Source organism: Pteropus vampyrus, unplaced genomic scaffold (genome assembly GCF_000151845.1).
Source record: "Pteropus vampyrus isolate Shadow unplaced genomic scaffold, Pvam_2.0 Scaffold273, whole genome shotgun sequence".
Classification (NCBI taxonomy): Eukaryota; Metazoa; Chordata; class Mammalia; order Chiroptera; family Pteropodidae; genus Pteropus; species Pteropus vampyrus.
The window spans coordinates 447,924-462,321 of NW_011889054.1; the positions used below are offsets into that span (position 1 = coordinate 447,924).

At 31.5% G+C, this 14,398-nt stretch overlaps 1 protein-coding gene across 1 annotated transcript in view; it reads left to right on the forward strand.

Annotated features, from left to right (window-relative positions):
* Positions 1–14,398, forward strand: part of VPS13A (vacuolar protein sorting 13 homolog A) — a 190,048-nt gene that overhangs the window by 119,536 nt on the left and 56,114 nt on the right. Inside the window, exons 52-57 of the mRNA XM_011375502.2 lie at positions 1,613–1,741; positions 2,112–2,245; positions 4,232–4,361; positions 10,247–10,479; positions 13,578–13,731; positions 14,237–14,383. Coding sequence (XP_011373804.1) covers positions 1,613–1,741; positions 2,112–2,245; positions 4,232–4,361; positions 10,247–10,479; positions 13,578–13,731; positions 14,237–14,383 — 927 coding nt within the window. The remainder of the gene's footprint in view (positions 1–1,612; positions 1,742–2,111; positions 2,246–4,231; positions 4,362–10,246; positions 10,480–13,577; positions 13,732–14,236; positions 14,384–14,398) is intronic.

The following is a 14,398-nucleotide window of genomic DNA, read 5'->3' on the forward strand; positions in this document are numbered from 1 at the left end:
AAAATATTTTGCTTTGGAAGAAATTTTACTTTGTTAGGATTATAAGAGAAGTGTCTGCTATTTTTATTCAATTCACTATTCTTTCTTGCTTTTTAAGCCATCTTTCTGGGATCATACTTTATGATGTACATCCTTTAGAATTTCCTTTAGAGTTGGTTTTTGAGGAAAATGCCATCAGTTTGTGTTTATCCGTAAAGGTTTTTATCATTATCATTTATGATAAATTTTTGATAATCAGTTCTTTTTTTTCTCAACATGTTATAGATTTTACTCCTCTGTTTTCTGGCTTCCATTTCTGTTGAAAATTCTGCTGTGGGTCTATCATTTCTTCAGAGGTCATCTTTCTTTTCTCCTTAATTGGCCTTTACGGTCTTCTCTTTATCCTCAGTATTCTGTAGCCATACTGTTTATCTACATATGGATTCCTTTTATATATCCTGCTTGAAATGCCTTACTCCTAGATTCGTAGATTAATGTATTTCATACTTTCTGTAAAATTTGCAACTATTGTCTCTTTAAATATTCCTTTCCTGTGTTCTATTTTCTCCTTCTGGGCCTTTAAATCAGACATATTCTAGACCTTCATGTTCAGTATTCCTTCTCTCTTAATATCTATTTTATATTTTCCATTTATATAACTTTTTGCTGCATTCTAGATAAATTCTACATCCATATCTTTGATAAACGTTTACTTTTACTGTCTAAACTGCTATTGAGCCTTCAATTGAGTTTTTATTTGAAGAATTAATTATATTTCTCATTTCCAGAAGCTCCACTTTTTTCAAGTCTGCCTGTTCATTCATTCTTTCAGCAAATATTTATTGTGTTCTCCTTATGTTCCTTGCAATACATCCATTAACAAAACTACAGGCCCATGTCCTTGTTTATATTTCAGTGAGATGAAGGGAAACACTAATAATACCATAATCAATTAGTAAAATAAATAGTTTGTTTAAAGGTGACAATTCTAATGGGGGAAAAGGAAATAAGACAGGCAAAAGATTTTAAGAGTTCTAATGAGCAAGGGGTGGGCTGTAATTTTACATAAAGTGGTTGAGGACAGGACTCATTGAGGTTACATTTAAATGGGCTTGGAGGAAATGTGAGAGGTAGCAATTGTCAGGCATCATATGAGCTGGAGCTGAGCTGCCAAGGTGTTGGAACAGTTGATTAAGACAAGCCAAACCCAAAACGAACATAAAATCAAGCTTTTAATCACTTACTGGGATACCTTCTATGCCTTTTACAGCCTTAACCATATCCCACGTCCAGTTCCATTAGTTACCTTTTATGTTTGACTGAAACTAAGTAAGGTACTTGACTCTAGGGTCAGTTTTAAGTATACAGTACATTGGTTAGACATCTATATAGTTCATAAAACGATCCCCCCAATTGCCCCCTCCCTCCCCTGGCCCTCCACCTAGCTATCATATTAATGCTAACTGTATTACCTATGCCATGCTCCCCATCTCTGTAACTAGCTATCAACTACTAATTTGTACTTCTTTAGCCCTTCACCCCATTCTCCCAGCCCCCCAAACCTCTTCCCCTCTGTCCATCACCAAATTAATCTGTTGTTTTTTTAAACAAATATATGTAATATATGTTTTAGTGTATCCCCTTTTGGCCTGAGGATGCTTCAAATAAACTTCTTATTAAAGTTGAAAGAAGTGAAGGCCCTCCCAAAAAGATACATTTTAACAAGCAAGAAAATTGTATTTTATTGCGTCTGGATAATGAGGTAAGAGAAGCTAATATTACTTACTAGTATTTTATTTTATTTTTTATTTCAAATAATTATCTCTTATGATATTTTTTTCCTTTCACCAAAAATGAACAAACTTCTTTTTGTAAAGGGAAAAAATACTAAAAGGAAACTGAGACATAAAACAATTTGCCATACAGAACGTAAGTCAGAGTGCCTAGAATATACCACATCTGGAATTTGACCCATCTGTATACAATAATTGAGAACATGGTTTCCCAGACATGTAGTATAAAATCCTGAGTTGCTTTCTAAATCATCAAAAAAATGTTATGAATAATTTTATTATTAGTTAATATTATTTGGAAAATGATCACAGAGAATATTTTCTTTTCCATTTTTCTAGCTTGGAGGTATTATAGCAGAAGTTAATCTGGCTGAGCATTCTACAGTTATTACATTTTCAGATTATCATGATGGAGCAGCTACATTCCTGTTAATAAATCACACCAAGAATGACATTATTGAATACAAGCAAAGGTAAGAAGATTGTAAAAATACAGCATATCCTGACTTGAGCAGAGTCTAGATTGAGACATTGAGTTTATGATGATTTCATAAGGATATAAACACCGATCATGGCATTGTGGCTATGTAAAACAATGTTCTTATTTTTGGAAAATGTACACTGAAATACGTAAGGATAAAACTGACTCGATGGCTATACTTTTTTTAAATTGTGATATAATTGATGTGTAACATTATATTAGTTTCAGGTGTACAAAAATAATTATTTGATATTTGTATATATTGCAAAATGATTGCTATAATAAGTCTAGTTAACATCCATCATCATAGTTACACTTTTTTTCTTGTAATGAAAACTTTTAAGATTTACTCAGCAATTTTTTAAAAAATACTATAAAGTATTATTAACTATAGTCACCATGCTGTACATTACATCCCATGACTTATCTATTTTATAGCTGGAATTTTGTACCTTTTGACCACCTTCACCCATGTCATTCACCGCCCCTGCCTCCTCCCCTCCCCCCGCCTCTGGCAACCATTAATCTGTTCTCTAAATCTGTGTGTTTGGGTTTTGTTTGTTTGTCTGCCTTTTAGATTTAACATATAAGTGAGATCATATGGTATTTCTCTTTCTCTGACTTATTTCATCTAGCATAATGCCCTTAGAGTCCATCCATGTTGTCACAAATAACAACTTTTCCATCTTTTTTATGGCTGAATAATATTCTATTGTATACATATACCACATTTTATTTAGCTATTCTTCCATTGTTCGGCACTTAGATTGTTTACATGTCTTGGCTATTGTAGATAATGCAGCAGCAAATGTAGGGGTGCATATATCTTTTTGATTTAGTGTTTTTGTTTTGTTTTGGATAAATATTCAAAAGTGGAATCACTGGATCATGTAGTAGTTTTATTTTTAATTTTTTGAGGAACTTCCTACTATTTTTCATAGTAGTCATACCAATTTATATTCCCACCAAGAGTTCACAAGGGTACCCTTTTCTCCACATCCTCACCAACACTTGTTATTTCTTGTTTTTTTTTTTTTTCCATTCTGACAGGTATGAGGCGATATCTCATTGTGGTTTTGATTTGCATTTTCCTGATGATTAGTGATGAACATCTTTTCTTTTCTTTTTTTTTTTTACACCTACAGCCCCTGGTCTTCTTAGATAGTAGAGCATCTTTTCATATGTCTGTTTTGGCCATCTGTGTGTCCTCTTTTAATGTACTTTTAAGTGTTACAAAAAGGAAAATGGAAGAACAGAAGCAAATATGGCAAAAGCTTGATCATTGTGGAATCTTGTGAGGAAAATGTCAGTTTATCATAAGAATTTTGCCTATTTTTCAAATTTCTCATGTTTTTAATAAATATAAATATTGAAACTTCATTATTGTGTCCCAAACGGTAGATACTGGTTGTCTTCTTGTTGAGGTGTGTGGGAAAGAACTGCTACATTTTTAAACTTCCCTACAGATCATATTTAAATCTTGATTTTTCAGGACCACTATTAACATTTGTTTCAATTTTCTGTGATATCTTATCCTTGTAACACTACAGTTTATGTAACTTTCTGTTCCTGTACTTATCGGTCCCAGGCTGTCTTGAATTTATTTTGTCTGATTCTTTTGTTTGTTTTCATCTGTCACTTAGGAAAAGGTTACCAACTACATTAGATTTAGTATAGATAAGATAAAGTAATTGGAATAATTTTTTCCATAATTTGTGTTACACAAGTTGACAAAGTAATTTCAAAGACCTGAAGACCTTTATTTCCTAAGTAGGACACACACATTTTTCCCTTGAAATATTCTCATTATTTTCTTAGAAAATCTTTTTCATTGTATAAGGAAAATTTTCAATCTGCTGTTAATCAGAACTATCTCAAATCTCAATTAATGAACTCAGAATTAATGAAGTGTTATTTGGGGAAGTCTATATATTCATTTGGTGCACTTAATGTAATGCATATTTTTACTATTTTTCAGTTCTCTCAGTGAAATAGAAGATTTCCTCCCTCCTGGAAAAGCAGTATTATATACATGGGCTGATCCAGTGGGCTCTAGAAAGCTGAAATGGAGTTGTGGAAAAAGCCATGGTGAAGTAACACAAAAGGATGTATGTACTGGGCAGATTATTATGATGTTCTCAGAAGCTTTTTTTTTTTTTTTTTAACATGGTATTCCCTATCAGCTTTGCTACTTTTAAGTCTCCACTTCTAAAAATACTGCTAAATATTTTAAAAGCAGTATTCAAACTTTAACTTAACCAAAAATGTTGAAAACCTGAAGTAGTCTTATTTTGTCTGCATCATTATTTGCTTCCATTATGTCATAAAGGTAAATTGTGCTTAGGACATGCTTTCAGCATTCACCTCATAAACAGATATGTATGCTCTTCATTGACAGTCATCTTAGGTCATTTTCACTTTTGCGAGGAACATTTAGGGATCTACTAACCTAAAGAGTTTATTTTTGGTGGAAAGCTATTGTTAATTTTTTTTTTTTAAATCATGATAAATTTATGCATACACATTTTCCGGTAACATTTTAAATGGCTTTCAGAAATTGTTTTATTAAAATTTTATTATTCTTTCAAAATACATCTTAATTTGACCCCTAGTCCAGTATCTTTTTTCTTACTGGTAGTTATTATTTCTTTCAATCAATATGCTGCTGGTTCTCTCATTCCCATTTTAGAGGAGAAACTCAACATTCCATTATTAAATATGTCTTTACCGTAGGTTTTTTTTAAATAAATACTTTGTAAAATTAAGGCAGTTGCCTTCTCTTAGTTTGTACAAATGTTGTTTGTTTCTATGTGTCTATAAATGCGTATTGAATTTTTATCAGTTTTAATGCTTTTTATTTTTCATCTATTGAGACAATTATATGATATTTGGACTTTATCTATTTAAAAAGATGAATTATGTGCTTGTTTTTGTTTTTTTTTTTAATATTAGACCAATCTTGTATTTCTGGAATTGGCTTGCTAATGTTTAAAACTTTTGCTTGTATTCTTGAGACAAGTTGGCCTGAAACATGCCTACGATGTAATGTCCTTACCAGATTTTGATATTAAGGTTATGCTGATTTCTAAAACATGTTGAGAAGTATTTACAATTAATATAACTCTCTTCCTGTTATCTGGAAGAGTTTATATAAGATTGATTTGATTTGTTCCTTGAATGTTTGCTAGAATTCACCAATGATGCTAAGCCATCTTAGCTGTGGTTGTCTTTGTAGGGAAGTTTTGAATTATGAATTTTATTTTGGTATTATATATAAGACAATTCAGTTTTCTATTTATGCTTGTATCATTTTGGTAAGGGTTTTTCTAAAAATGTGTTTATTTCATCTCAGTTTTCTAATATATTGATATAAATGTGTTCATAATGCTCATCTTTTTTAACATTTATAGTGATTCTCTTTTTCATTCCTATTAAGGATTATTTGTTCCCTCATTCCTTTTCTTTGATAAGTTTTGCTAAGGACTTATGAGTTTATTAGTTTGGTTTTTTTCTATCAGAAAACCTGTGTTTTGTTCCTTTGACGGTCTCTTTTTTATATTTGTTTTCATTTTTACCAATTTGTGTTCTGATCTATGTTATATATTTTTTATTTTTCTTTAACTGTAATTTGATAATTTTCTTCTAAACTCTTTGAGATAGATACTGTATTAGTCTGTATTAGGGTGCCATAACAAAATACCTCAGACTGGATAGCTTAAACAACAAATTCATTTCTCACAGTCTGGAGGCTAGAAACGGGAGATCAGAGCACCAACATGGGCAGGTTCTGGTAAAGCTGGTGAGGATTTTCTTTCCGGCTTGCAGATGACTGCTTTCTTGCTATGTCTCAAATGACAGAGAACAAGTAAGCTCTCTGGTGTCTCTTATGAGGATACTAATCCTGTTGGATCAGAGCCCTAGCCCCACTCCCTCGTGACATCATTTAATCTTAATTACCTCCATAAAGGCCCTATATCCAAATACTGTCACACTCAAGTTTGGGACTTCAACATAGGAATTTTGAGGGGGACACAGTCAAGTTTGTTGCAGATACTTCGATCATAGTTTTTCATATTTTCTTCACTTCTAATTTGAAATAACTTAAAGTCAAAATTTTTCTCCAAAAACAGCATGTTGTATCTTACAACTTCTGATAGGTTTATATATTTATTATCCTTTAGTTCAATATATTTTCTAAATTTCATTGTGATTTATATTTTATAATTGGTTTCATGGTTACTTTGGTTATTTCTTACTTTTCAAAAGTATGGAAATTTTCTGGTTGTTTGTTGATTTCTAACTTAATTCCATTGTAATCTGAAAACATACTCTGATTCGGTTTCTTTGAAATTTATGGAGATTGAATTTGTTGGCCAATGTGTGGTAAATATTTCGTGGTATTCAAAAAGTATGTATTCTGTAGTTGTTGCTTACAATGGTCTATGTATGTCAGTTTTGTTTAAGTTTGTTAATTGTATTGTTTATATCTTCTGCCTGATTAATTTTTTTATTCGCTTGCGCTGTTACTGTAGGAATTGTGTTTAAAAAACTTCTGATATAATCATGGATTTATATAGTTCTCCTTTGGTTTTGTTAGTTTTAGCTTTTATGTTTTGAAATTATGTGAGTAGATACAAATTTAGAATTGTTATATCTTCCTGGTATTTGATCCTTTTATTAATATGTATTATTGTGGTGCCCAGCAGTTTCTTTTTAGGCTCACACATTCAGACTGAAAACTGTCATAGGCCACAGCTTGCAATTTGCCTACTTGGACAATTCAGGCCAGGAAACACAGCATGTCAGTGAGGAGCATCACACATTTTGTATAGCAGTTTAGGAGGTATTCTCTTTGGACACCTCAAACGACAGCTTTGTTGTGAGGGGACAAGGCTCACTTGGGTGTGTTATCTGCTAGATCTTGACCTAGAAGCCCTACTCCACAATAGCACAAATCTCTTGTAACAACCCATGAGCATAACTTGCATTTTTTTTTTTTTGCAAATGACATGTAAATATTACCACACTGAGAGAAACTTAAAAGTATTGCTTCCTACCATATTACAACATGCTTTCTTGACTTATTAAAACCTGCTGTAAATTAGCACTTGTACTATTTTACCAGTAATATAACAACTTTAGAGCTCTTTAACTCTGTTTACTCCTTTCATCTTATTTACTATTGTTTTTTATCTCTAAAAATATGTTAAATTCCATAAGAAGTATTATAACTGTTTTTATACAATTAACATTAACTTTTTGCACTTTTCATTCCTGCCTGTCTTTATATTTTCATTTGGGTTCATTTTTCTTCTCTTTAATATTTTTCTGGTGTGAGTCTCTATTAATGCATTTGTCTAGAAATGTCTTTACTTTGCCCTTTTTTAATGTGGGTTATTTTTGCCGGATGTCATATTTCAGGGTTGGCACTTTTTTTTCTCTTTACCTTAGGACTCCAGCATTACATAAATCTTACACCTTTTACCATGTCCTTATGACTTTTTTGTGGTATTCAATATTGTTTCATCTTTTTCTCTGCATACTACAGTATAGATATTTTCTTCGGGCCTGTTTTTCACTGTACTTCTTTTGCTATATCTAATCTACTCTTAAAATCATATATTGAGTTCTTAATTTTAATTATTGAAATTATCAGTTCTAGGATTTCTATTGTAGAAATTTTTGTTCCAAAATTATCTGTCTTGTTACATAATTATTTGAATGTATTAATCACAGCTGCTTTAAAGTCTATCTCACAATTTCAATATCTGGATCTCTTGTGGATATATTTATATATCTTTCTTTTTTTCCTTTTCACTCAAACTCATTTTTATGCATGTTTAATTTTTACTCTGTGCTGGATGTGATATATGAACATTTTTGAAGAAAATTTGAAGTCTGTATGATGTTCTCTTTCTCTTAAGAAGGTAAGGTTTTGCCTTTGTTGGCAGCCAGTTTAAGAGGTTTACCTTAATCCAAATGGGGAGTGAAATGATTCAAATCTGGTCTTAAGTCCTTGTCTAGTTAGAGGACTAGTCTACTTCCAGTTGACTCTAGTACCCAAAGAGAATAGCCCTTTGAGGACTCAACTAAAAGCCTAAGCTGTTAGTCCTAGCTTTTTGGTGTGCCCTGCACTATAATTCTGGTTCTTCCATTCCCTTGAAATGGGGACTACCCAATATTTTTCTAGTCTCTGCTTCTACTTGTATATTTGGCAGTTGCCTTTTGGAGAAAGCAACACCCAAGTTCACTTTTATTGGCTTACCACCTCTCTCAGATCTTGGCCTAATTATTTCTCAATTCTTTGCCAGCTTTTCTATTTTTTCAAACATTTAAATATATTTATATGTGTGTGTGTGTGTGTGTGTGTGTGTCCAGCTTTTGTTCTTGGCAACAGAATTGGTGCAAGACCACCTGGTCATCAACTGGTAGAGCAGAAACTCGGGATATCTTTTTAAAATGAAACTTATTAGCATATGAGAATGTAATGGCATTTTGTATATTGATTTTGCATCCAGAAAACTCACTGAATTATTAATATTGATTATGCGATTTTTATTTTTCTATATAGACAATTATGGCACTTAATAAATAATGAGAGTTTTGTTTCCGCCTTCTCAGTCCTTTCATCTTTAATTACCTTTTGCCTTACTGGACTGGCTAGGATCTCTCTATATTGTTGAATAAAAAATGATGTTTGCAGATACCTTTGCCTTACATTTGATCTTAAATTATATACCTTCAACATTTCACCTTTACAATTAATCTTTGCCAAAATTTGCTGTTTTTGTTTTGTGTTGTCTTGTTTTGGAGAGTTTGATAAGAGGTTAAAGACCATTTCATCTAGTCTTTGTTTGCCAAAAGTTTTTATTATGACTGGGTTTTGAATTTCATAAGATGTTTTCTCCCATATAGGTGCTGTTTTATTTGCATTACTTTTCTTTCTTACTTCAAATATCTATCTTGGATCACTTTCTTTTGCCAGTGTTTAATTCTTCATGTAGAATTTCATTCAATAAATCTTTGTTGATTGTGAAATTTAGTAGTTTTTATTTGTTTTTAGATTTATTCAGGAAAAAAGATTTTATTCAAACATTAAAATAATCTTATATTTGATCTGTTGATTAGTACTTTTTGTATACATGTTGTAATGATAATTGAACTTTCTAAGATAAATCTGAGATCCACTACACAATATTAGAAAGACTGCTGAACTATTTGAAAATATGTTAGTTTTTTATTTCTCAATGTAATTTTAGTTCTGTTTTATTTTAGAAAGTATTATGAGTAACATGACTGTTCCTAGATACTGATTTTATAGTTACTACTCCAGTTTTTAATTTCAGTGGATTATAACATGAATGTGTACTATATATTAAAGTTTTGTATTAATCAGAATATTTACTTGACTGGAAATTCATGGCTGACTTTTAATTATTAGAATTTGCTATATTTATTTTGTCATTGAACATCAAGATCCTGATATCAGCATAATATTTATATAAAAGGGCTTCCTGCAGAATTATTCAGCTGTGGTGAATATCCATGTTTCTGTAGAGTCTGCAATTGAGTCAGATACTTTTTATCCTGTTTAATTCAGCTCTGTAAGGAAATATGAATTTCTGACTGAACAACTTGACACATGGCACATTGATTAGTCTTAGTATAAAGGAGAGAAAGTAATACTTTGTGTTATTGATAAGCCTACAAAGAAAGACTGTTTAATTACATTTTATCAAGATGCTAATTTAAAGAACAATTGCCCTGTCTTAGTGATTAGTCACTTTATAATAATAACAGCAGAAGCTAACATCAGATGATTCTAATTAAGAAAATTTCCAAATGTCACACAATATTATTAATTCATTTAGTTTGTTTGCCCCTATGAAGGAGGTGCCATTATTATTCTAATTTTTTAAATGTGAAATCTAGATTTCATGTTAGTTGGGATCAAATTCTAATAATTTTTTATTTTTTCATGTTTTTATTTTAGGATATGATGACACCTATAAATTTGGGGAAAAAGACTATTTATTTAGTTTCATTCTTTGAAGGCTTACAGCGCATTATTTTATTCACTGAAGATCCAAAGGTATTTAAAGTGACATATGAAAGTGAGAAAGCAGAGTTAGCAGAGCAAGAAATTGTGTTGGCATTACAAGATGTTGGAATTTCTCTCGTCAACAATTACACAAAGCAAGAAGTAGCCTATATTGGCATTACAAGGTTAGATGCATTATAATTTGGATAAATTTAAATGATCAGTTCTTAATTACCAAGAATAGTGATTGTAAAATCTAAAATAATTTAGTTTAACACTTATGTTTTGACTATTCATTGAGACTAAGGTAATGCTAGTTTAAAGGTTCTTGTGAGATTTTTTTTTGCCTTATGAGATTAAAATATATCAAAAATGAGATTTATAAATTCCTCATTATGTCGTTCATTATCCCAGTTGTCTAAAAAGTTAAACTATAGAATATTTAACATTCAAATTATACGTTTTATTTAACATGTCATAAGGAAATGTTTAATCGTCCATTACTACTTACCTAGTGCAGAGTACATTGTAGATGCTCCATAGTTGTTCGAGGAATAAAGACAGTTACATTCTAATTTGACTTTGGAACTTTACAATCTAATAAGTTAATACTATATTATTTCCCATATAAGTCATCACTAGTAAAATTCTTTTTTCCCTTATGTCCTTACTATTTCTATTCATAAAATAAAATTAACATATATATATATTAGTGTCTAATTTTGAGAGTATTTCTAGATTCCATTCTGTTTAACCAGGATAATGTAGTTTTAATCTTTTATTTGGCTTAAACTCTTAAATAAATGTATATATTAAAGTTATATAATACAAATTTAAATTTATTTTTCTCTGTAAATTTATCTAGAAATGCCTCTGACTTCTTATTGAATGGGATCCATGCCATTTAAAAAGGAATATTAAAAACTATTTCCCTAGAAATATTTATTGTTTTCAGAAAATGTGTTCATTATCTAAACAAAAAAGGTCAAATAGACAACAGATACTAAGCCTGTTAAACTTGTTATGTGCTATGTCCTGTGCTGTAACGTCCATAATGTGAATGCAAGTGAGAATAATACATGGTTCCTACCTTTCTGTTTATTAAGTGAATATAAATTTTAGAGGGAATAAACAAGTAGAATAATTAAATAAAATTAAAATAACTTAAATACTTAAACAGAAAGGGTGAAGTAATTTTAGAATGCGGATATTTTTTATTCTATAGTTAATTCTTTCGACAATTTTCCCATCAATTAGATTTGTTCCATTCACACACTCTCTTGCTAATTACTGTTTCACATTTTGTCTCTTTTTAAACCCTCATTTACTCTCTCAGCTCACTGCGTTGCATTCCATTTCACAGAGAAAATTGAGCAATCAAAAGGGACCTTTCAAAGACCAACTCCATGTCACCTTCCTATTCACCAGCGATTTTTAACTACATAATGCCCCAACATACTTCTCCATAGTTATCATAGGTATATCATATGTGTTCTGTTTACAACATATTTTTCTACTTTTGCATTGTATTCCATTCCCTCTTGCCTCTTTGAGACATTGATTCAGCAATTCTTTTTATCCCATGTCAACAATTTTTGGCTCTCTCTTGGATTGTTTCCATCAGTATTATTTCTCTCAACTTAAAAAAAAATTCTCTTGAGCCTACTTTTCCCTGCTACCTACTGCCAATTTCTGTGCTTCTCTTTGTAGCCAAACTGCTCAAAAGTGTTATGCACTACAAAAGAATTTAATATATTCACTATCTCCGATTGTTTTTTTCCCCATTTTTTCTTTAACCACTCCAAATAAGCTTTTATTCAACATACCGTGAAACCAGTGTTGTCAGGATCACCAGAGAGACCTGTGTATCGCCAGGTCTGGGTTACAATTACTAGTCCTCAAGTTGCTTAAGTTCATGACATTTAAAACAGATCCTCCCTTGATACAGTGTCTTTGACTTGGCATCCAAGATAACTCACTATCTTGGCTTTTCTTTCTACCCCAACATTCTCAGCTTATTGGTTCCTTGTCTTCTAAATTGCTTAATTTTAGGTGCCCTGAGATTCTCAGACCTTAGTCCTCTGCTCTGTTTCAGTTTAATGATTTCAAATACCACGTATATGCCAGAATTTTCTAGAAATATACCTTCAGCCAGATATTTTTCCTAAACTCTAGACTTGTATATCCAACTGCCTACACAAAATCTCTACACAGATGTCTAATAGACCTCTTATCCTTTACATACATAAAACCCAATTCCTGAACTCCTCCTCCTAAAACCAGTCTCCCCATTGGAGTTAATGACAACTGAATCCTTCTAGTTGCTCAAGTCAAAACTTTGGAATCATCTTGACTCATCTCTTTATCTCACACCCCACATATAATTCATCTAGAAGTTCTGTTCTGGCTCTACCTTCAAAACACACATAGAATCTGACCACTGTTCCCTATGTCACAGTTGCCACCCTAGGCAGAACTGTTACCATTTCTCTCTTGGCTTACTACATTAAATTCCTAAAAAGTTTTCTTGTTTCTATCTGCCATTTCTTTTTCTTTACCCCCATCCCAAATCAGTGTATTCCTAACAAAGCTTAAGTCAGATCATGTCACTGATCTTCTCATAATATTTCAATGGTACCTCATCTCAGAATAAAACTCAGTCTTTACAATACCCTATAAAGCTTTTCCATTATTAGCCTTTCATTATCTATCTTACTTCATTTTCTACTCTTAATGTGTTCCAGGTATACCAGCCTCCTTGCTCTGCTTTGAAGTCTTTGCACTAGCAAAGTCCCTCTACCTGAAATGTTCTCCTGTTATGTGCTGGATATCTCATCTCCTTTAAGGTTGTTGAAATCTCACCTTCTCCTTGACACTACCCGTTGACCATTCTATTTTAATACTGCAATCCCCACCACTTTGCATATCCCAATACTCCAGATCCACCTTATCTTGTCTGTTTTTTCTTTCAAAAGCATTCTACCTCCTAATATGTTAAAATATGCTAACTTACTATATTTACGATACTGTCTGTCACTGCTCAGCTAAAATAAAACTTCAGAATGGCAGAGATGTTCACTGATAATATTCCTACCACCTAGAATAGTACCTAAATAGGAATTTAATAAGGATTGGTTAGATGAATTCATATTTTTAAACTTGTAATATGCTTGCTTATAACTGAAGATGTTGCAAATTTTTACTCAAGGTTTTGTAATTCATGTAATAAACCAGTTAAAATGAAAATGTAAATAGTACCATGATTTTTGCTTTTATATGTAAGTTCTGATGTGGTTTGGGAGACAAAGCCCAAGAAGAAAGCAAGATGGAAGCCGATGAGTGTAAAGCACACTGAGAAGTTAGAGAAAGAATTTAAGGAATATACTGAATCTTCACCTTCAGAAGATAAGGTTATTGAGTTGGACACTAACATTCCGGTAATATGTTTAAGTGTTAATATGAAGTTTCAACATTTATATGCTATAATTAGATTAATTATAGTGCCTTTTTTAAGAAAAGTCTGATTTCCTTACAAAATAGTAAATCCTGTCATATATACTATATAAAACATTTTAAAGGGATAGTTATCTGTATTAAAATCTCAGGCTTTCTCTTGAGATTCTAATGATCTTATCTGTTCCTTGGTTAACAAGCCAATAAGTTTCACTTACTTCTTTAGTTCTAAAATTGTATATTTTATCACTTTTTTGTGATATTTTAGTAAATTTGTTTTTAAAATGTTACAACTAAGCTGTACAGAGTATATGAATATTTTTGTGAATTATATGGATATGAACTATAAAGGATCTCAGTCTAAACCTAATCAAATATTTAGCCCATTTAATTAATATTTTTTAAGTTTTTTGTATAAATTTCTAATTTCAGTTAATTATGAATAAAGAGAAATACCATGTTTTTTTGGGGGGGTGACATATTTTTCAGGTTCGCTTCACACCTAGCGGTAGTAACATGAAAATTCTACAACCACATATAATAGCTATACGAAGAAATTATCTTCCAGCATTAAAAGTGGAATATAACACATCTGCACATCAGTCATCATTTAGAATTCAAATATACAGAATACAGGTGAGTCTGAAAAGA